Genomic DNA, 25,374 nt, shown 5'->3' on the forward strand with positions numbered 1-25,374 from the left:
TGATTCGGTTCAGTACGTTCACTCAAAAGATTCGTTCGTTCGAAGGAATCGTTCGCGAACGACACAACATTATTCCAGGGAGCCACTAGAGTGGCACTAAAGAGCTGCTGGTTGCTGACCCCTGGCCTAAATAAACATCATAAAAATTAAAATGGAACAGCTCTTTTGGGGGAATTTTGCCTGTTGTTCACAATCAAGAGAGACAAGAAGACAACATTTATTTTTTTATTTTTTTGGCTTTCTAATACATAAGAATCGGCTCGTTCTCGGTGGCTAGCAATGCAGCTAATGGGAGCTAGCATTTCTCCCTCGTTTCTTCGCGGTCTTTTTGAAGGAGTCAGCTCGTACCGGACTACAGATTGACGCGGGGGCTGCTGGGTAATGTAGTCCGCAGTGTCAATGGGGGCGGAGGCAGAGTCGGGTCTAGTTGGCTGGCCAAGTTCAAAGTGTCCCAGTCGCGTGTTTCCTCGCCATCGCGCAGCTGACATTTTTTAAATTCCTCCAATAAGAACAAGTTCATCCTTCAAGACACCGGAGAAGCTTGTTTCACCAGCGGCGCGCGTCAAACTCCTCGTAAGTAGGTCTTTACTCGCTTGTCTGGGAGGAAAACTGGCACCGGAGCACGTCCGACGACACCAAAATGTGCTTAGAAGACGCAGTCTTGGGTTTATGGCGGACTTTTAATGCCATTTTTTAAATATCCGAGTCATGAGTCTTGTGTGCACGCGCATACTTGGAAGCGGGCTGCCGGGAAACGGACGCGCGCATTGGCACGTGCGTGTGCGTGTGCGTGTTTTTGCTGCTAATTGGTTCCAACTGGAAATTCCTTTTTATAAACCGAATATTTTCTTTAAAAAAAAACATTTCTATTTCTTGTCAGCTAAACTTGCAATGTTCACCAAAACAGGTTTTCCTGTTTTCCTCAACCTTTTTTTTTGGCAAGAGCTGCTTTTGCCAAATGAAAATGGCAGATCAAATATTTACAAATATTTACATGTCAGCATAATCGCCAGGTCATGTCTCGGGATGCAACCAATATAGATTTTGACTGTTCAATTAAAGTCTGATTAATCATCACGGGTTCACGATTATTACGCATTATAAATAAATACCAACACTGTAAAAAAAAAACGGTCATCTACTGGCAGCTACGGCTGCCAAACGAAAACCATAAAATTAAAGTAAAACATTGTAAACCAAATAATGATCAAAAACATTATATTTACAGAAATTTTCATGAAACGTTTTGCGGAAAAATATCGTAATTTTACAGATTTTTACTAAATTATTAAGATCAACCACCTTTAATAAAGTGACGATGCAAACAGTTCTGCAGAAAAATACCTTTATTCTACAGAGTTTTTCCAAATTATTATGATCAAACACCTTTAATGAAGTGACAATGCTGGCAGTTCCACAGAAAAATACCATTATTTTACAGATTTTGTCTGAATTGTTAAGATCAACCACCTTTAATAAAGTGACGATGCAAACAGTTCTGCAGAAAAATACCTTACAGTTAGATTGTTAGTATGGACATAGACTTTTATGTAACAAGCTACATATTTAATGAAAGATAATTACTGTAATTTTACATGAATTTGAAAGTAATTTAAGAAAACAGAAAATGCTATGTATAATTAATTTGGTATTTTTCTTTAAAAAAAATACAAATATACATAGTTTGTCATTACTGGCATATTCTAAGTAACAAAGACTTAATATTGTCACGTGGGGGTCGCAGCTTGCTGCGGGGTTGTTCTTCCAACGCAAGATAGACGGCTCCGGACAACAGCGTGAAGGTAGGCTAGGATTTATTTAACATAAATCACGCACTACCGCGAACATAAACAATACAACAACAACAACAACAACAACAAAAAGAGGCAAGCGTGCCTAAAACACAAGTGAGGCTAATTAACAAAAACTAGGACATGGACATGGAAACTTACTTTGTCAAAACGAGACCTGAACCGGAGTGACATAACGACAATGCAGGCAGGACGAGTGATGAACAAGGTATGCTTAAATAACAGTGACATGATTGGTGACAGGTGTGTGTGAGTCAAAACGTGAAACAGGTGCGTGACGTGACAGGTGAAAACTAATGGTTGCTATGGTGACCAGACAAGGGAGTGAAAACACAGAAACTAAACAAAACATGACTTAAAACAAAACATGATAATACGGACATGACAAATATAGAGTTTTTTGGACACTAGAGGAACATATTCTAGTAACAAAGACTTAATTTAGAGTTTTTTGGACACTAGGGGAACATAATTTAAGTAACAAAGACTTATTTTTGAGTTTTTTGGACACTAGGGGAACATATTCTAAGTAACAAATACTTAATTTAGAGTTTTTTGGACACTAGGGGAACATATTTTAAGTAACAAAGACTTAATTTAGAGTTTTTTTGGACACTAGGGGAACATATTCTAAGTAACAAAGACTTAATTTAGAGTTTTTTGGACACTAGGGGAACATATTCTAAGTAACAATGACTTAATTTAGAGTATTTTGGACACTAGGGGAACATATTCTAAGTAACAAAGACTTACTTTAGAGTTTTTTGGACACTAGGGGAACATATTCTAAGTAACAAAGACTTAATTTAGAGTTTTTTGGACACTAGGGGAACATATTCTAAGTAACAAAGACTTAATTTAGATTTTTTTGGACACTAGGGGAACATATTCTAAGTAACAATTACTTAATTTAGAGTTTTTTGGACACTAGGGGAACATATTCTAAGTAACAAAGACTTAATTTAGAGTTTTTTGGACACTATGGGAACATATTCTAAGTAACAAACACTTAATTTAGAGTTTTTTGGACACTAGGGGAACATATTTTTAAGTAACAAAGGCTTAATTTAGAGTTTTTTGGACACTAGGGGAACATATTTTAAATAACAAAGGCTTAATTTAGAGTTTTTTGGACACTAGGGGAACATATTCTAAGTAACAAAGACTTAATTTTGAGTTTTTTGGACACTAGGGGAACATATTCTAGTAACAAAGACTTAATTTAGAGTTTTTTGGACACTAGGGGAACATATTCTAAGTAACAAATATTTACTTTAGAGCAGTGGTTTTTAACCTTGTTGGAGGTACCAAACCCCACCCGTTTCATACCCACATTCACCGAACCCTTCTTTAGTGAAAAATAAAATGTTGTTTTTTTTCAAATTCAAGACAAAGTTATATATTTTTGGTAACACTTTAGTATGGGGAACATATTCTAAGTAACAAAGACTTAATGTAGAGTTATTTGGACACTAGGGGAACATATTCTAAGTAACGAAGACTTAATTTAGAGTTATTTGGACACTAGGGGAACATATTCTAAGTAACAAAGACTTAATGTAGAGTTTTTTGGACACTAGGGGAACATATTCTAAGTAACAAAGACTTAATTTAGAGTTTTTTGGACACTAGGGGAACATATTCTAAGTAACAAAGACTTAATTTAGAGTTTTTTGGACACTAGGGGAACATATTCTAAGTAACAAAGACTTAATTTAGATTTTTTTGGACACTAGGGGAACATATTCTAAGTAACAATTACTTAATTTAGAGTTTTTTGGACACTAGGGGAACATATTCTAAGTAACAAAGACTTAATTTAGAGTTTTTTGGACACTATGGGAACATATTCTAAGTAACAAACACTTAATTTAGAGTTTTTTGGACACTAGGGGAACATATTTTTAAGTAACAAAGGCTTAATTTAGAGTTTTTTGGACACTAGGGGAACATATTTTAAATAACAAAGGCTTAATTTAGAGTTTTTTGGACACTAGGGGAACATATTCTAAGTAACAAAGACTTAATTTTGAGTTTTTTGGACACTAGGGGAACATATTCTAGTAACAAAGACTTAATTTAGAGTTTTTTGGACACTAGGGGAACATATTCTAAGTAACAAATATTTACTTTAGAGCAGTGGTTCTTAACCTTGTTGGAGGTACCAAACCCCACCAGTTTCATACCCACATTCACCGAACCCTTCTTTAGTGAAAAATAAAATGTTGTTTTTTTTCAAATTCAAGACAAAGTTATATATTTTTGGTAACACTTTAGTATGGGGAACATATTCTAAGTAACAAAGACTTAATGTAGAGTTATTTGGACACTAGGGGAACATATTCTAAGTAACGAAGACTTAATTTAGAGTTATTTGGACACTAGGGGAACATATTCTAAGTAACAAAGACTTAATGTAGAGTTTTTTGGACACTAGGGGAACATATTCTAAGTAACGAAGACTTAATTTAGAGTTTTTTGGATACCAGGGGAACATATGCTAAGTAACAAAGACTTAATTTAGAGTTTTTTGGACACTAGGGGAACATATGTTAAGTAACAAAGACTTAATTTAGAGTTTTTTGGACACTAGGGGAACATATTCTAAGTAACAAAGACTTAATTTAGAGTTTTTTGGACACTAGGGGAACATATTCTAAGTAACAAAGACTTCATGTAGAGTTTTTTGGACACTAGGGGAACATATTCTAAGTAACAAAGACTTAATTTAGAGTTTTTTGGACACTAGGGGAACATATTCTAAGTAACAAAGACTTAATTTAGAGTATTTTGGACACTAGGGGAACATATTCTAAGTAACAAAGACTTACTTTAGAGTTTTTTGGACACTAGGGGAACATATTCTAAGTAACAAAGACTTAATTTAGATTTTTTTGGACACTAGGGGAACATATTCTAAGTAACAATTACTTAATTTAGAGTTTTTTGGACACTAGGAGAACATATTCTAAGTAACAAAGACTTAATTTAGAGTTTTTTGGACACTATGGGAACATATTCTAAGTAACAAAGATTTAATTTAGAGTTTTTTGGACACTATGGGAACATATTCTAAGTAACAAACACTTAATTTAGAGTTTTTTGGACACTAGGGGAACATATTTTTAAGTAACAAAGGCTTAATTTAGAGTTTTTTGGACACTAGGGGAACATATTTTAAATAACAAAGGCTTAATTTAGAGTTTTTTGGACACTAGGGGAACATATTCTAAGTAAGAAAGACTTAATTTTGAGTTTTTTGGACACTAGGGGAACATATTCTAGTAACAAAGACTTAATTTAGAGTTTTTTGGACACTAGGGGAACATATTCTAAGTAACAAATATTTACTTTAGAGCAGTGGTTCTTAACCTTGTTGGAGGTACCAAACCCCACCAGTTTCATACCCACATTCACCGAACCCTTCTTTAGTGAAAAATAAAATGTTTTTTTTTTTTAAATTCAAGACAAAGTTATATATTTTTGGTAACACTTTAGTATGGGGAACATATTCTAAGTAACAAAGACTTAATGTAGAGTTATTTGGACACTAGGGGAACATATTCTAAGTAACGAAGACTTAATTTAGAGTTATTTGGACACTAGGGGAACATATTCTAAGTAACAAAGACTTAATGTAGAGTTTTTTGGGCACTAGCGGAACATAATCTAAGTAACAAAGACTTAATTTAGAGTTTTTTGGACACTAGGGGAACATATTCTAAGTAACAAAGACTTAATTTAGAGTTATTTGGACACTATGGGAACATATTCTAAGAAACGAAGACTTAATTTAGAGTTTTTTGGACACTATAGGAACATATTCTAAGTAACAAAGACTTAATTTAGAGTTTTTTGGACACTAGGGGAACATATTTTAAGTAACAAAGACTTAATTTAGAGTTTTTTGGACACTAGGGGAACATATTCTAAGTAACGAAGACTTAATTTAGAGTTTTTTGGATACCAGGGGAACATATGCTAAGTAACAAAGACTTAATTTAGAGTTTTTTGGACACTAGGGGAACATATGTTAAGTAACAAAGACTTAATTTAGAGTTTTTTGGACACTAGGGGAACATATTCTAAGTAACGAAGACTTAATTTAGAGTTTTTTGGACACTAGGGGAACATATTCTAAGTAGCAAAGACTTAATGTAGAGTTTTTTGGACACTAGGGGAACATATTCTAAGTAACAAAGACTTAATTTAGAGTTTTTTGGACACTAGGGGAACATATTTTAAGTAACAAAGACTTAATTTAGAGTTTTTTGGACACTAGGGGAACATATTCTAAGTAACGAAGACTTAATTTAGAGTTTTTTGGACACTAGGAGAACATATTCTAAGTAATAAAGACTTATTGTAGAGTTTTTTTGGACACTAGGGGAACATATTCTAAGTAACAAAGACTTAATTTAGAGTTTTTTGGACTCTAGGGGAACATATTCTAAGTAACGAAGACTTAATTTAGAGTTTTTTGGACACTAGGGGAACATATTCTAGTAACAAAGACTTAATTTAGAGTTTTTTGGACACTAGGGGAACATATTCTAGTAACAAAGACTTAATTTAGAGTTTTTTGGACACTAGGGGAACATAATTTAAGTAACAAATACTTATTTTTGAGTTTTTTGGACACTAGGGGAACATATTCTAAGTAACAAATACTTAATTTAGAGTTTCTTTTGGAGACTAGGGGAACATATTCTAAGTAACAATTACTTAATTTAGAGTTTTTTGGACACTAGGGGAACATATTCTAAGTAACAAATACTTAATTTAGAGTTTCTTTTGGAGACTAGGGGAACATATTCTAAGTAACAATTACTTAATTTAGATTTTTTTGGACACTAGGGGAACATATTCTAAGTAACAAAGACTTACTTTAGAGCAGTGGTTCTTAACCTTATTGGAGGTACCGAACCCCACCAGTTTCATATGCGCATTCACCGAACCCTTCTTTAGTCCATCCATCCATCCATCCATTTTCTACCGCTTATTCCCTTCGGGGTCGCAGGGGGCGCTGGAGCCTATCTCAGCTACAATCGGGCAGAAGGCAGTGTACACCCTGGACAAGTCGCCACCCTTCTTTAGTTAATTTAATCTTAATTTATAAATATTAATCACGAAATGATGTTATTATAGTCAATAAATACTAATAAAGATATATTTTACAAACAGAAAGTTACAGGAATGTACACATGATCCCGTGTTTACATCTCATTGTGCAACATGTGAATGTTTTAGTGGGAACTAAACGCGATATCTGAAAGGGGTACAAATTATTTACAAAGTAGTAACCCCACCCAGACATACAATACTAGTGCACAGCTCATGAAAAACAATATTTGTTGCTATTGTTATTGTAAGTGGGCCAAAACACTTTTATTAGAAAATAATATCATGGAAATGACTGCTGTCATTTGATTACCGTATCATAATAAAACATTTAACTTGTTATTCGATCGAACCCAGGTTAAGAACCACTGCTTTAGAGTTATTTGGTTAGGGTTAGGGCCAGGGTTAGAGGGTTAGGGTTATAATAAGGCCATGCCAAATAAGGTATTAATAAGTATTTTATAATGACTAGTTAAGAGCCAATATGTTACTAATTTGCATGTTAATAAGCAACTAATTAATGGTGAATATGTTCCCCATACTAAAGTGTTACCATGTTTTATTACTAGTGCACAAAATGAACCGTGCACGAACATCACCTTGTTCAAACAAAAAAACCAACACAGTGCATAAACTCACAACAAATTACACACCTGCAAATCAGTCTGACTTCTGTTGTTACCGTATCCGTAATACGCCGATAGGGAGAAGTTTGTATTTACACGATGAGTCGGGTGTGTTTTGACCTCTGCCGAACCCTTGAGCCCGACTCACTGAACCCCTAGAGTTCGATCAAACCCAGGTTAAGAACCACTGACCTAGACATTGCTTTTATTCATTACTGTCGGAAATAACAGTAATACAACAACATAATAATAATAAATATAAACAAAAAATACTAGTGTGCCGTGAGATACAGTCTGGTGTGTTGTGGGAAATTGTCTAATTTCACCTATTTGGGTTAAAAATATTGTTTGCAAACCAGTAATTATAGTCTGCAAATTATGTGTTGTTGTTGAGTGTCGGCGCTGTCTAGAGCTCGGCAGAGTAAGTAGGTGGCAGCCGGTGCTAATTGCTTTGTAGATGTCGGAAACAGCGGGAGGCAAAATGCAGGTAAAATTGTGTCTAATGCTTAAACCAAAAATAAACAAAATGTGAGTGCCCCTAAGAAAAGGCATGGAAGCTTAGGGAAGGCTGTGCAGAACGAAACTAAAACTGAACTGGCTACAAAGTAAACAAAAACAGAATGCTGGACGACAGCAAAGACTTACTGTGGAGCAAAGAACGGCGTCCACAGTGTACAACCGAACATGACGTGACAATCAACAATGTCAACCACAAAGAAGGATAAAAACAACTGAAATCTTCTTTGTTGCTAAAACAAAGTAGATGCGAGAAATATCGCTCAAAGGAAGACATGGAACTGCTACAGGAAAATACCTAAAAAAAGAGAAAAAACCACCAAAATAGGAGCGCAAGACAAGAACTAAAACACTACACATAGGAAAACAGCAAAAAACTCAAAATAAGTCAGGGTGTGATGTGACAGGTGGTGAGAGTACACCTACTTTGAGACAAGAGCTATAGTGATGCATTCTTGGTTATGCTTTAAAGTCATATCCAACAATTGCGACAACGACTTTTTACTGTCAACTGAGTTTCGTTTTTTAATGATTTCTGCTGGTGGTGTGCCTCCGCATTTTTTCAACGCAAAAAATGTGCCTTGGCTCAAAAAAGGTTGAAAAACACTGGGTTAGAGTGTCCGCCCTGAGATGGGTCGGTCGTGAGTTCAAACCCCCTGCAGAGTCATACCAAAGACTATAAAAGTGGGAGCCATTACCTCCCTGCTTGGCACTTAGCATCAAGGGTTGTAATTGGGGGTTAAACCGCCCAAATGATTCCCGAGCGCGGCCACCGCTGCTGCTCACTGCTCCCCTCACCTCCCAGAGGGTGAGGGTGATTGGTCAAATGCAGAGAATAATCTCACCACACCTCGTGTGTGTGTGACAATCATTGGAACCTTTTTTTTTTTTAATAAGACTAAGCTCACCTTTATTGATCCCCCAGGGAAAATGTAGGAAAGTATCCAGTAACAAGTGTGTCCGCAAATTTTTGTGACCACTATGTGTCGGCAGAAAACACTTCAATGTAAAGACCGCATAAGTCCAGTCCACACAGTTCATAATAAATATCGCATTTTTACGTCAAATCCTTTCATTTTCTCAAAAATGGACAGTGCGCCTTACAACCTGGTGCGCCTTAATGTACGTATTAATTCTGCTTGTGCTTACTGACTGGTTTTATGTGGTGCGTGGTGTAGTGGTAAGTGTGACCAGTAGATGGCAGTCACACATAAGATATACGCGTGGACTGCAGGCTGACGCCTGTTCAATAGGAAATGAATAAAAAAATAAAATAGAACATATGACCCCATTTAATGCGCCTTATGGTCCGAAAAATACGGTGGGTGGGTGGTTTTCATACCAGCCATTGTTCTCATTTCACTTGATTAAACCTTTTTGAACATTCCACACTGCAAACTGAGAAAAGTATGTGTGATTCCTGCTGATATGGTATCAGATCAATATCAGTATCGACCAATTTTTCAGGCTCCAATATCGCAACTTCCTTTGCGGGGGTGCACTATCCACTTTAGCCGGCAGATGGCAGTATTGTCTTGAATATCTTAAAATGTGTTTTGTGGCAATTCCAACTTCAACCACAGCGTCAGTTGCCATAAAGAGTGGCGCTTTCCATCATTTTTAGCAGACTGCATTGCAAAATGATTACCTCCCCTCTTCCTCTCACGTGAGATCCACCCAGGAATAGGGCCGTATGAATCCCTTCCCTTCACTGTAACAATAAACCAATCATAACACAAAACTATATACTGTGCAAATTGTGACGTAAAGAAGTCCCCAGGTATGTCGACGCCATGACTCGTGTCTATGTGGCGGCCATCTTAGTCAGGGCAACGGTCAAATTCCATGCAAAGCATGTATACTAAAAAAAAACATCCTAACCTGCTCATTTTTCAACTGATTTTAATGCGGTCAATGTCAAAAGGTGTGGTATTAATACAACCGGTTTTCAATATATTTGCCGCACCGGACTATAAGCCACAGATATATGCCAGTACGAAATATTTTGTAAAAGTTTATTTACATGCTTTAATTGTTTCCAAACGTTGTCTGTAACACGGCAGTAAAACGGCTGATCAAACAAAACAGAAGTCATCGTCATGGACCCACTGGCTGCGCAAGCTAGCGCTCCAATCAGCTAATCAGACTCAAAACTTCACAGTGACATTTTGGTGAATTTACAAAACCGGAACAATGCAAACTGAATGCCATCGTAAGTTATTACTAACTAACACAGACACTCGTAAACGTGTTAGCATATTAACTAATGCTTACAAAGCTTGATTACATTACGGTAGCACGTAGAAATATGCATGAAAACACTCCCAGAGACATCACACATGGGACGGTTTCGTAAGTAACAATTGTTTTAGTTATATTGTAAAACTTACAAACGTCGCATGGAATGATGAATGAAGAATCTTTTCGGACAGTTTTACTTCCGATTCAGGGCACAAAACAGGAAGTACATTTAGCAGTGAGTGAACTCGTCCAAAAGATGGCGTCATAGCACAAACAATACCACACCTTTTCAGCGTCTCTGTAATGTGAAAACTATTTGTTGAATACAAAACATTACGTCCGCTGGCAAAGAAAAAGCCATAAATTTGCCATGTCATTTTATAAGCCGCAGGTTTCAAAGCGTAGGAAAAAAGTTGCAGGCTAAAGTCCGGAAAATACGGTACCTAAAAAAAGATTCCCAAACCAATGAAACCTTATCCCTGTCTTAAAGGGCCGTATCGGTGTTCGGCTGAAGTGTCGCAGGATGACTTCCTGTTGTGAATAATTACTAAAGAGTTTATTGTTAACATATTCGCCTGTAAATAAATAGTCCTTGTGGGTGAGTATTTTACGTGCCGGTGTCAGAGAGGACAGCCTTGTGCGTAACGACTCTCAAGTCCGCGCCTTCACGTCAACTATCGAACTAAAATTGTCACCTAAAGCAATGTTCCTTCACCATAGGGCTGGGCCCCTTTGTCGGGCTGTGATCGCCCCCTATTGGCCGACAAAAAAATATCTGTTTCTCAGCTGTAGTCCGTATGGTACTCGGTTGTAATACACTTGTCCACCACTTGTGGCAGTAATGACCATTTAAAAGAAACAGAAGAAGTCTGGAGCTGCCGTCATAGAGAAGTTTCTTCGGTGCAAAAATGACTAAAGTGGTGAAGCTTTTATTAAAAAAATATTTTTTTAGAATATCCTAAACCACAAAAATGGTCAGTTGAAAAGTTGATCAACTTTGCAACTAAATGTCATTTAGAATGAATAATTTCAAGTATTGCTTAAAATGAACACCATCCTGGCTGTGCTGGTTTTAAACAAAAAACAAAAAAATGAGCGTAGACGACCGTAATGTATCACAGCAGGCATTGTCTGGTTACAAAAACATTGTAAGATAAAATCCAAACTATGTTCATCTTATTTTTCAACATAATTGTCATATTTCCATTGGTGGCGAGCACAGTTCAACACGTTTTAAATGGATATTGATTTGTCTTCCTTATTAGCAGCCATAGTGAGAACTTACAACTCATTATCAAGACAAGTGACTCATCATAGTAGACGGGTGACAAAGATTCATTTGGGTGGGGTTCCTCTCGATTTGTCTCCACCTTGTTCAACATTCCAGCAGTCAGGTGGCATCATGTCTGCTCATTTCACCTGCTCAGCCAGGCAACGTGCAAACGTCCTCCAACAAGCACACAAGCTTGTTCTCTTCTTGTACCAAACCCAAAACCAGTGAAGTTGGCACGTTGTGTAAATGGTAAATAAAAACAGAATACAATGATTTGTAAATCCTTTTCAACTTATATTCAATTGAATAGACTGCAAAGACAAGATATTTAACGTTCAAACTGGAAAACTGTGTTATTTTTTGCAAATATTAGCTCATTTGGAATTTGATGCCTGCAACATGTTTCAAAAAAGCTGGCACAAGTGGCAAAAAAGACTGAGAAAGTTGAGGAATGCTCATCAAACACTTATTTGGAACATCCCACAGGTGAACAGGCTAATTGGGAACAGGTGGGTGCCATGATTGGGTATAAAAGCAGCTTCCATGAAATGCTCAGTCATTCACAAACAAGGATGGGGCGAGGGTCACCACTTTGTCAACAAATGCGTGAGCAAATTGTCCAACCGTTTAAGAACAACATTTCGCAAAAAGCTATTGCAAGGAATTTCGGGATTTCCCCATCTATGGTCCGTAGTATCTTCAAAAGGTTCAGAGAATCTGGAGAAATCACTGCACGTAAGCAATGATATTACGGACCTTCGATCCCTCAGGCGGTACTGCATCAAAATGCGACATCAGTGTGTAAAGGATATCACCACATGGGCTCAGGAACACTTCAGAAAACCACTGTCAGTAACTACAGTTGGTCGCTACATCTGTAAGTGCAAGTTAAAACGCTACTGTGCAAAGTGAAAGCCATTTATCAACAATACCCAGAAACGCCGCCGGCTTCGCTGAGCCCGAGCTCATCTAAGATGGACTGATGCAAAGTGGAAAAGTGTTCTGTGGTCTGACGAGTCCTCATTTCGAATTATTTTTGGAAACTGTGGACGTCGTGTCCTCCGGAACAAAGAGGAAAAGAACCATCCGGATTGTTCTAGGCGCAAAGTTGAAAAGCCAACATCTGTGATGGTATGGGGGTGTATTAGTGCTCAAGACATGGGTAACTTACACGTCTGTGAAGGCACCATTAATGCTGAAAGGTCCATACAGTGTTATGATCCGCTGCCCGGATCATGTTCTGTTTGGTTTTTGGACTCACTCAGTTCCTGTTTTTGTGCACCCCTGTGTTTGTTTTCTGTTTCAATGGGTGCTTATCGTCTTCACCTGTCTCTGATTGGTGTTCGGGACGCTCACCTGTTTCCCGAGCACTAATTAGAGCACGATTTAATCCTGCCTTTGCCGGTCAGTCGGTCTGGCTTCCTAATTTGCTTCATGCAACAGTTGACGACAGTATTGATTCCTGCTATTTATATACTAGCTTACACGCTAGGCTCTTTTGTTTGCTAGCTCCCAGGCTAGCCCCTAAGTTTTTACCTTTCGTGCTATGAGCACGTTTTTGTTTGTTCCTGCCTGATTTATTGCCTAAATAAATCATTTCCTACCTATCACAATGCGCCCAAGTCGTCACATACAGGTTTTGGAGCAACATATGTTGCCATCCAAGCAACGTTATCATGGACGCCCCTGCTTATTTCAGCAAGACTATGCCAAGCCACGTGTTACAACAGCGTAGCTTCAGAGTAAAAGAGTGTGGGTACTAGACTGGCCTGCCTGTAGTCCTGACTTGTCTCCCATTGAAAATGTGTGGCGCATTATGAAGCCTAAAATACCACAACGGAGACCCCCGGACTGTTGAACAACTTAAGCTGTACATCAAGCAAGAATGGGAAAGAATTCCACCTGAAAAGCTTCCAAAATTGGTCATTAAATTCTAAGTTAATGATTATTTGAAAAAAAAAAAGATTCTCAGTTCGAACAATAAATATCTTGTCTTTGCAGTCTATTCAATTGAATATAAGTTGAAAAGGATTTGCAAATCATTGTATTCTGTTTTTAGACATTCTTATAATTGTATTAATTGGACAATATTGCACCACATTTGCCGAAATACGTACAGGTGCATACTTCTTAAAGTTAAAGTACCAATGATTGTCACACACACACACTAGGTGTGGTGAAATTTGTCCTCTGCATTTGACCCATCCCCTTGTTCACCTCCTGGGAGGTGAGGGGAGCAGTGAGCAGCAGCGGTGGCCGCGCTCGGGAATCATTTTGGCGATTTAACCCCCAATTCCAACCCTTGATGCTGAGTGCCAAGCAGGGAGGTAACGGGTCCCATTTTTATAGTCTTCGGTATGACTCGGCCGGGGTTTGAACTCACGACCTACCGATCTCAGGGAGGACACTCTAACCACAAGGCCACTTGGTGCTTAGAAAGTGCCCAGTAACAAAAGTGTCCGCATTATTAAATTACCGTTTCATTCTATTCAACGTAAAGACGTCATGAGTCCATTCCTCACATGAATAATCAATAGGTTAGTGGTTTTTATCCCTTAGTTTCACTTGACGTTCCACCCCACGAACTGATAAAAGTGTGTCTGATTCATGCTGGATGATCAATGTCAATACTGAAGGCTCCAGTATCGGTCTTGTATATACTACAACTCAGATAGGAAGCCCTGTTTCCATGAGCGTGCCGTCTGCACTGATACAGGTTTTACTTTTCTGGGGACCAAAAATTGCCTTCACATGTTTTGTGGTTTGCTCATAATGTGTGTGTGTGTGTGTGTGTGTGTGTGTGTGTGTGTGTGTGTGTGTGTGTGTGTGTGTGTGTGTGTGTGTGTGTGTTTGCTCTCCTTTCTCCCCGTCCCAGTCATGTTTTCCAAAGCCACTGCCAACTTCGTCCGCCATGTTGACCCGGAGGGGAGCCTCAAACACGTCTCCCGCATCAATGACGCTCAGAAGCTGGTTCCGATGGCTCTGATGGTCAAACGCAACCGCTTTTGGTTCTGGCAGAGAACCAAATACCATCCCACGGATTTCCACCTGAAGGACGTGCTGCAGGGGGACGAGGATCTGACCGCCTGTATGCACAGCGCTACGTTTGATATGTGGCCTTCATACATAAGACATACACCCAAAGCTTTTCTCCCCGTCACTCACACAAATGACCCGGTCACACAGACCCACCGATGCAATTTTTTTCCAAAAAAAAAGTATTTCCCCCCAGAATTGTCTTGTCTATCTGTGTTGGCCCTGCGATGAGGTGGCAACTTGTCCAGGGTGTACCCCGCCTTCCACCCGATTGTAGCTGAGATAGGCTCCAGCGTACCCCGCGACCCCGAAGGGAATAAGCGGTAGAAAATGGATGGGATGGATAACTAGAGCTTGTCTTATAGATTCACACAGTCGGAGCTTTTCTTCCAGTCACTCTGCTACCACAGAGACTGTCTTGATACAGTTTTTTTTTTTTTTTTTACTTCCGATACGATAATGACTTTGGAGCCACTCGTATTGGCCGATACAGATTTTGATCCGATATCGGCACAAATCGTATCACATACTTGTATTATTTTGTTTTGTGTAATGTTGGAAAAGGCTTGATCAAGTTAATCGGAACAATGGAATGTATTAAAAAAAAAACACTCACTTGTCTTTAAATTGAAGCGCAGTGGTCATTTGTTTTCGGCGACAATAATTTATTTAGGTCAACTCACGACACAGTACAATGAAGGATGCGGACACGTTTGTTACTGGGTACTTTCTAACACGCTGACGTAATATGTAACTATACTTATTTGATTTTTTTCAAACTGCAATAAGGCACGTCGAGCTTGTATGCAATTGTGTGCTCAGCTGTTGTGTAGCTGCTAGCTCCTAGTAGCCTATAGCCTACCATGTTTACCTTTTGGGAATGACTTGACTAGGCAAATGATGCAGACACATTTGTTACTGGATACATCCGCTTGTATGTGTAAGTTGCTATAATGATTTGATACAGTACTTGTCAAATCAAAGGGAGGTTGTCTTATATTCGCCTCGGGTGGCAACGCGGCAGATCCTTAGAAACCAAACAGTCCGTACCAGGATGATGCTCGACCTCGGACTTGGAATGATTCGAACATTTCTTTACATTTTGGACTATTGTGGTTTGTCGGAATGTCGATTCCTTCCCAGTGCTAACGATGAACGTGTGTTCCAGGTGTGCACCAGGGTGAGTTCCTGACCTACGAGGGCACCTTTGGGGACAAGCTCAAGGGCACACTAGAAGCCGAGGTGGGCTCTGTGGGTCTCGGCCTCCAGGGTCAAGGCACCTCCGAACTCCAAGCACATTTCGGCAAGCTGAGGAAAGAGGAACTGGATGTGAAGAAGTTGTTAGAGGACTCCAGTAACAGGTAGCTGAATAATTCATCAGGTGGTGGACTCTGGCATGGCAGTGTAGTAGTACTACTAGTAGTAGTAGTAATGGTGGTGTCTTGTTACTGCACCAGGCTGGTGGACATGCAGCACATGCTGGTGCAGCAGCTGGAGAAGAGAGCTGAAGTTCTGGCCGTGGTCAAGCAGACAATCTTCACCACCGACGCCTGCGCTGTCAAGCAGACCAAAAAGGAGAGTTGCGCCATGCGCGGCATGGTGGGACTGATGGGGGCGCTAGGGGGCTCCGTCAAGGTTTGTATGTTTGTATTTGTTTATCTGAAGGACATTAAAGGCCTACTGAAATGCGATTTTCTTATTTAAACGGGGATAGCAGGTCCATTCTATGTGTCATACTTGAACATTTCGCGATATTGCCATATTTTTGCTGAAAGGATTTAGTAGAGAACATCGACGATAAAGTTCGCAACTTTTGGTCGCTGATAAAAAAGCCTTGCCTGTACTGGAAGTAGCAGACGAGTAGCGTGACGTCACAGGTTGTGGAGCTCCTCAAATCCGCACATTGTTTGCAATCATGGCCACCAGCAGCGAGAGCGATTCGGACCGAGAAAGCGACGATTTCCCCATTAATTTGAGCGAGGATGAAAGATTCATGGATGAGGAAAGTGAGAGTGAAGGACTAGAGGGCAGTGGGAGCGATTCAGATAGGGAAGATGCTGTGAGAGGCGGGTGGGACCTGATATTCAGCTGGGAATGACTAAAACAGTAAATAAACACAAGACATATATATACTCTATTAGCCACAACACAACCAGGCTTATATTTAATATGCCACAAATTAATCCCGCATAACAAACACCTCCCACGTCCCGTCCATATAACCTGCCAATACAACTCAAACACCTGCACAACACACTCAATCCCACAGCCCAAAGTACCGTTCACCTCCCCAAAGTTCATACAGCACATATATTTCCCCAAAGTTACGTACGTGACATGCACATAGCGGGACGCACGTACGGGCAAGCGATCAAATGTTTGGAAGTGTACTCACGGTACCGCGTCTGCGTATCCAACTCAAAGTCCTCCTGGTAAGAGTCTCTGTTGTCCCAGTTCTCCACAGGCCAATGGTAAAGCTTGACTGTCATCTTCCGGGAATGTAAACAATGAAACACCGGCTGTGTTTGTGTTGCTGCAGTCGGCCGCAATACACCGCTTCCCACCTACAGCTTTCTTCTTTGCTGTCTCCATTGTTCATTGAACAAATTGCAAAAGATTCACCAACACAGATGTCCAGAATACTGTGGAATTTTGCGATGAAAACAGACGACTTAATAGCTGGCCACTATGCTGTCCCAAAATGTCCTCTACAATCCGTGACGTCACGCGCTGACGTCATCATACCGAGACGTTTTCAGCAGGATATGTCGCACAGAATTTTAAATTGCACTTTAGTAAGCTAACCCGGCCGTATTGGCATGTGTTGCAATGTTAAGATTTCATCATTGATGTATAAACTATCAGACTGCGTGGTCGGTAGCAGTGGGTTTCAGTAGGCCTTTAAGAAGATGCACCGTGCTCATTTCCATCTGTAGTCCTTTTATGGCGCATTTAACATCCACAATTAAAATGACACAGCATTAACAATACACATTTGAAATGACATAATGATAAGCAATTTAAAATACAAGTACAATACATAGGCCAGGGGTGTCAAACTCATTTTAGCTCAGGGGTCGCATGGAGGAAAATCTGTGCACACGCGGGCCCGGACTACTAAAATCATGGCATTAAAACTAAAAAAATAAAGACAACATCAGATTGTTTTCTTCGTCTTACCTTGGCCAAAAATAGAACAAATACATTCTGAAAATATTACAATAAGTATTAGGGATGTCCGATAATATCGGACTGCCAATATTATCAGCCGATAAATGCTTTAAAATGTAATATCGGAAATTATCGGTATCGGTTTCAAAATTATCGGTATCGGTTTCAAAAAGTAAAATGTATGACTTTTTAACACGCCGCTGTGTACACGGACGTAGGGAGAAGTACAGAGCGCCAATAAACCTTAAAGGCACTGCCTTTGCGTGCCGGCCCAGTCACATAATATGTACGGCTTTTCACACACTCACAAGTGAATGCAAGCCATACTTGGTCAACAGCCATACAGGTCACACTGAGGGTGGCCGTATAAACAACTTTAACACTGTTACAAATATGCGCCACACTGTGAACCCACACCAAACAAGACTGACAAACACATTTCGGGAGAACATCCGCACCATAACACAACAGAACAAATACCCAGAACCCCTTGCAGCACTAACTCTTCCGGGACGCTACAATATACACCCCCCGCTACCCCCTACCCCCTAACCCCGCCCCCCCTAACCCCGCCCACCTCAACTTCCTAATGCTCTCTCAGGGAGAGCATGTCCCAAATTCCAAGCTGCTGTTTTGAGGCATGTTATAAAAAAAAAAAAGCACTTTGTGACTTAAATAGTAAATATGGCAGTGCCATGTTGGCATTTTTTTCCATAACTTGAGTTGATTTATTTTGGAAAACCTTGTTACATTGTTTAATGCATCCAGCGGGGCATCACAACAAAATTAGGCATAATAATGTGTTAATTCCACAACTGTATATATCGGTATCGGTAATTAAGAGTTAGACAATATCGGAATATCGGATATCGGCAAAAAAGCCATTATCGGACATCTCTAATAAAAATATAGCAAAAAATACCGGCAGCTGTAAAGTTTAGATCCATGAAGGAAAGGAGAAAGTGAATTAATGTTTATAACTGAATACATTTACATATGCATAAAAATGTCTTTTCTTTCGTATATATTTTTTTTAATGATCCAAGTAACGTTTATGACAACCTGTTTCCAAAACACAATATAGAACGTGAGATGTAACAGGATAATGCATATGTTTATCATTTGTTTTCAAAACGGTTACAAAAAAGTGGGACCCCAAAAATTTACTGTGGGACCACATTTTTATGACTTGATCAACGTCACAACCTGACATTGATTAAACATCATCAAAAAGCATGTTGTTTCAACGTTGTATTTGAGTTGTAGAATATCGGTTGGGAAATGAACACATTTCACTGGTCAAATCAACAACAGAACCCAACATTGATTAAACGTCATCAAAAAGCATGTTGTTTCAACGTTGGATTTGTGTTGTAAAATATTGGTTAGAAAATGACCACATTTCAATGGTCATATTAACGTCACAACCTGACATTGATTAAATGTCATCAAAAAGTATGTTGTATGAACATTGTATTTGTGTTGACGAATGTTGGTTGGGAAATGACCAAAATTCATTGGTCAAATCAACGTCAGAATCCAACATTGAGTAAACGTCAACAAAAAGCATGTTGTTTTAACGTTGTATTTGTGTTGTAGAATATTGGTTGGGAAATGACCACATTTCAATGGTCAAATCAACGTCAGAATCCAACATTGAGTAAACGTCAAAAAGCATGTTGTTTCAACATTGTATTTGTGTTATAGAATATTGGTTGGGAAATGACCAAATTGTACTGGTCAAATCAACGTCAGAACCCAACATTGAGTAAATGTCGTCAAAAAGCATGTTGTTTAAACGTTGTATTTGTGTTGTTGAATGTTGGTTGGGAAATGACAACATTTGAATGGTCAAATCAACGTCAGAAACTGACATTGATTAAACGTTGTCAAAAAGCATGTTGTTTCAATGTTATATTTGTGTTGTATAATATTGGTTGGGAAATGACCAAATTTCAATGGTCAAATTAACGTCAGAAGCTGACATTGATTAAACGTTGTCAAAAAGCATGGTGTTGCAACGTTGTATTTGTGTTGTCGAATGTTGGTTGGGAAATGACCAAATTGCAATGGTCAAATCAACGTCAGAACCCGACATTGATTAAACGTCATCAAAAAAGCATGTTGTATCAACATTGTATTTGTGTTGTCGAATGTTGGTTGGAAAATGACCAAAATTCATTGGTTAAAATTAACGTCAGAACCCAACATTGAGTAAATGTCATCAAAAAGCATGTTGTTTTAACGTTGTATTTGTGTTGTCGAATGTTGGTTGGGAAATGACAACATTTCAATGCTCAAATCAACATCAGAAACTGACATTGATTAAACGTTGTCAAAAAGCATGTTGTTTCAACGTTGTATTTGTGTTGTATAACATTGGTTGGGAAATGACCAAATTTCAATGGTAAAATTCACGTCACAACCTGACATTGATTAAACAGTGTCAAAAAGCATGTTTCAACGTTGTATTTGTGTTGTATAATATTGGTTGGGAAATTACCAAATTTCAATGGTCAAATCAACGTCAGAACCCAACATTGAGTAAACGTTGTCAAAAATCAAGTTGTTTTAACGTTGTATTTGTGTTGTAGAATAGTGGTTGGGAAATGACCAAAATGTAATGGTCAAATCAACGTCAGAACCCAACATTGAGTAAACTTCAACAAAAAGCATGTTGTTTTAACGTTGTATTTGTGTTGTAGAATATTGGTTGGAAAATCACCAAATTGCAATGGTCAAATCAACGTCAGAACCTGACATTGATTAAATGTTGTCAAAAAAGCATGTTGTTTCAACGTTATGTTTGTGTTGTAGAGTATTGGTTGGGAAATGACCACATTTCAATGGTCAAATCAAGGTCAGAACCCAACATTGATTAAACGTAGACAAAAAGCATGTTGTTTCAACGTTATGTTTGAGTTGTAGAATATTGGTTGGGAAATGACCACATTTCAACGGTCAAATCAACGTCACAACCCGACATTGATTAAACGTCAAAAAGCATGTTGTTTCAACGTTGTATTCGTGTTATAGAATATTGGTTGGGAAATGACCAAATTGCAATAGTCAAATCAAGGTCAGAACCCAACATTGATTAAACGTCGACAAAAAGCATGTTGTTTCAACGTTGTATTTGTGTTGTCGAATGATGGTTGGGAAATGACCAAATTGCACTGGTCAAATCAACGTCAGAAACTGACATTGATTAAACGTCGTCAAAAAGCATGTTGTTTCAATGTTGTATTTGTGTTATATAATATTGGTTGGGAAATGACCAAATTTCAATGGTCAAATTAACATCACAACCTGACATTGATTAAACGTTGTCAAAAAGCATGGTGTTGCAACGTTGTATTTGTGTTGTCGAATGATGGTTGGGAAATGACCAAATTGCACTGGTCAAATCAACGTCAGAACCCGACATTGATTAAACGTCATCAAAAAAGCATGTTGTATCAACGTTGTATTTGTGTTATAGAAGATTGGTTGGGAAATGACCAAATCTCAATGGTCAAATTAACGTCACAACCTGACATTGATTAAACGTTGTCAAAAAGCATGTTGTATGAACATTGTATTTGTGTTGTCGAATGTTGGTTGGGAAAGGACCAAAATTCATTGGTCAAATCAACGTCAGAACCCAGCATTGAGTAAACGTCGTCAAAAAGCATGTTGTTTTAACGTTGTATTTGTGTTGTCGAATGTTGGTTGGGAAATGACAACATTTCAACGGTCAAATCAACGTCAGAAACTGACATTGATTAAACGTCGTCAAAAAGCATGTTGTTTCAACGTTGTATTTGTGTTGTATAATATTGGTTGGGAAATGACCAAATTTCAATGGTCAAATTCACGTCACAACCTGACATTGATTAAACGTAGTCAAAAAGCATGTTTCAACGTTGTATTTGTGTTATAGAATATTGGTTGGGAAATGACCATATTTCAATGGTCAAATCAACGTCAGAACCCAACATTGAGTAAACGTTGTCAAAAATCATGTTGTTTTAACGTTGTATTTGTGTTGTCGAATGTTGGTTGGGAAATGACCAAAATTTAATGATCAAATCAACGTCAGAACCCAACATTGAGTAAACTTCAACAAAAAGCATGTTGTTTCAACGTTGTATTTGTGTTGTAAAATATTGGTTGGGAAATGACAACATTTCAATGGTCAAATTAACGTCACAACCTGACATTGATTAAACGTTGTCAAAAAGCATGTTGTTTCAACGTTGTATTTGTGTTGTAGAATATTGGTTGGGAAATGACAACATTTCAATGGTCAAATTAACATCACAACCTGACATTGATTAAACGTTGTCAAAAAGCCTGTTGTTTCAACGTTGTATTTGTGTTGTAAAATATTGGTTAGGAAATTACCAAATTTCAATAGTCAAATCAACGTCAGAACCCAACATTGATTAAACGTCATCAAAAAGCATGTTGTTTCAACGTTGTATTTGTGTTGTAGAATATTGGTTGGGAAATTACAACATTTCAATGGTCAAATTAACATCACAACCTGACATTGATTAAACATTGTCAAAAAGCATGTTGTTTCAACGTTGTATTTGTGTTGTAGAATATTGGTTAGGAAATTACCAAAATTTAATGGTCAAATCAACGTCAGAACTCAACATTGAGTAAACTTCAACAAAAAGCATGTTGTTTCAACGTTGTATTTGTGTTGTAGAATATTGGTTGGGAAATGACCACATTTCAATGGTCAAATCAACGTCACAACCCGACATTGATTAAACGTCAAAAAGCATGTTGTTTCAACATTGTATTCGTGTTATAGAATATTGGTTGGGAAATGACCACATTTCAACGGTCAAATCAACGTCACAACCTGACATTGATTAAACGTTGTCAAAAAAGCATGTTGTTTCAACGTTATGTTTGTGTTGTAGAGTATTGGTTGGAAAATGACCACATTTCAACGGTCAAATCAACGTCACAACCTGACATTGATTAAACGTCGTCAAAAAGCATGTAGTTTCAACGTTATGCTTGAGTTGCTTAACGTCATGACCTAATTCAACAAGTTGTCAAAAATGTTTCAGTGTCTTGTGCCTGCTGGGTGTTGTCTCTCGGTCCTATTCCCCTCTTGTCCCCGCAATTTTCCCCCCTCTGTATTCCTTTTTTACTTCCTTCTATCCCCTCCTGCTGCGGTCCAAACATAAAATAAATGCATTTAATAAAGTCACAATACAAATAAGGCAACCAGAGAAGTATCCAACACTTCTCTTTTCTAACGTAAACCTGTACAGCAGATGTAGATCAACAATATTATTTGTCTGAGTGACTGGACAGGACAAAAAAAACCAAAACGTTTTAAAACATTAAATACGTTTGCACTTTGTAATATGCAAACTTACACAATAAGAATAACTTGAGTAATAATAACACACATGATGTCTTCACACTTGCCCTTGGAACATGACAAAATGAGTGATTTCTTTCGTATCGTGATATCGGCTGATATAAAAAATGTAGATTTTTTTCCTTTGTTGGCCACCCGTAGATCCTAGTTGCGGACAATATTGGTGACATGTAACATGTTTGATTTCAGTTTTGTGTCAAGGACATCAACGAGATCGAAGTGGACAGTGATGTCGTCCTGGAGATCCCCTCTGCTACAGTCATCGCCTACAGCGTCCTGGAACTGGACATTAAAAAGGACGGGACCTTTGGTGAGAACACTGCGATTTGTCTGCCAAGCGGTTCCCAGAAGCACTTTTGGTTTACGTTCAAGTGGAGAATAAATTAGGCTTGGTACAAGGAGTGCGCCAGAGATTCAAGGACATGGGGTATGTTTTTTGTTTGGTTTTCAGAGATATGCCTCCAGCCCGGGAAGATCGGGGGCTTTGAGGCCGATATGGTCAAGCCGTGGTCCTCCACTGACTCCCTGGAAGTGGACGGGAGGTGCGTGGGCCAGGACATGCCGGAAGAAGCAGTCCAGCAAAACGGTTGGTTCACACGTTTGTGAGGTGAAACTTGGAAGTGCGGCAATGGAAAGTTTGCCCTTTGATGACTTCTGAAGGACTTTTAAATCAAATTACAACAGTTGAAGCCTGGGAATCATTTTTCCCTAAAAAATTCCCAATATTTTTAGCTGATCAGCTGATTTTTACCAAAGCTGTGTCCCCGCTGAAGATGTGAAAGATTTCTTCAAAAACACAATTATCATACATTTCCACATTCTGAGTTGCGTGAGGGGGGTGCATGTCTTGCCAGAACACCGGCTCATATTTGACAGCACGCTGCAAGGGATGTGTCGTCTATCCGCTTCTAAGATGCTGATTATGGCGTCACATTAGTGCCAAAAATCCGAGCGCATAAAAACTGTTATCGCACGCTGATTCTCCACTTCGTGCGCGCGCGAGACACACTTTTGCGCGCGCGCGCGGCGCCTTTCTGAGCGCTCTCTGTGTACTCCGCTCTCTGTGTACTCCTGGCATCTCTCCTCGCGCTGTCATGTTTCTTTTTGGCACTTTGGGGGCGGGTATGCTTAGACGGCCCCTCCTTTCTGATTGGCTCTGAGCATTTTTCATATGACCAATGATTCTCCAGTGTAGCAACGTTGTAGCCATCTTACCTCGGACAGCTAGCCTCAATCATTACATTGATGTCAATGGTACTTGTACTAATTAAATTACCATAACTTGCTCGATTTTTGACCAATTTACAAACGGTTTGCCTTGTTACATATCTTATTACATGTAGATATGACATAGGATGCTGTACCTGTTGAAATTACCTCTTTCGCTTTAAAAAAAAAAAGACTTAATTGTGCAACATAGTTGTGTAGGGTCAGTGTTAGTCAGTTCTCTGATTATTTTAAACTGTTTCAGAATACATTATTAAAAGCTATTTTTAACATTTTAAAAACAAAATTCAAAGATTATTTCATTAATTTTATGGCTGAATCAAAAGAAATTCCATAAATTAGAAAACAAATGTTCAAGAAGAAGTGAAAACATAAAATAATGTTATGGTTGGATGTTATTGCTGGTGGACCAGTTCTGGCTGAAATATGTGATTATGGTGTTTGTTGTCTTATTATTTATTTGGGTCACATTTTGTATTACCCTGTATTGTGTTTATGTGGTATGAAATAACCTTCATCAGCGCGCGACATTTTTTTATCCACTTCTTCCTCCGTAAATCTTGATACATATTGACGATGACCCGCCCTGCTATACTTCTGATTGGCTCTGAGCATTTTTCAGCATTTTTCGCCTGACCAATCAGAAAGAAGGGGCCGTCTAAGCATACCCGCCCCCAAAGTGCCAAAAAGAAACATGACAACGCAAGGAGAGATGCCAGGAGTACACAGAGAGCGCGCAGAAAGGCGTCGCGTGCGCGCAGAAAGGCACCGCGCGCGCGCAGAAAGGTACCGCGCGCGCGCAAAAAGGCACCACGCACGTGCAAAAGGGTGTCGCGCGCGCACGAAGTGGAGAATCAGCGCGCGATAACAGTTTTTATGCGCTTGGATTTTTGGCACTAATGTGACGCCATAGCTGATCCTCAACACCATGGCGGGAAATAGACTAAGTTTATTCCAAGT

At 38.8% G+C, this 25,374-nt stretch overlaps 1 protein-coding gene across 1 annotated transcript in view; it reads left to right on the forward strand.

Annotated features, from left to right (window-relative positions):
- Positions 1–415: 415 nt before the first annotated feature.
- Positions 416–25,374, forward strand: part of LOC133621320 (gasdermin-E-like) — a 34,908-nt gene continuing 9,949 nt past the window's right edge. The window contains exons 1-6 of the mRNA XM_061983347.2: positions 416–573; positions 14,464–14,676; positions 15,793–15,985; positions 16,082–16,259; positions 23,377–23,497; positions 23,639–23,773. Of these exons, the coding sequence (XP_061839331.1) occupies positions 14,466–14,676; positions 15,793–15,985; positions 16,082–16,259; positions 23,377–23,497; positions 23,639–23,773 (838 nt within the window). The 5' untranslated portion in view covers positions 416–573; positions 14,464–14,465. The remainder of the gene's footprint in view (positions 574–14,463; positions 14,677–15,792; positions 15,986–16,081; positions 16,260–23,376; positions 23,498–23,638; positions 23,774–25,374) is intronic.

This window comes from Nerophis lumbriciformis, linkage group LG21 (assembly GCF_033978685.3).
Source record: "Nerophis lumbriciformis linkage group LG21, RoL_Nlum_v2.1, whole genome shotgun sequence".
Lineage (NCBI taxonomy): Eukaryota > Metazoa > Chordata > Actinopteri > Syngnathiformes > Syngnathidae > Nerophis > Nerophis lumbriciformis.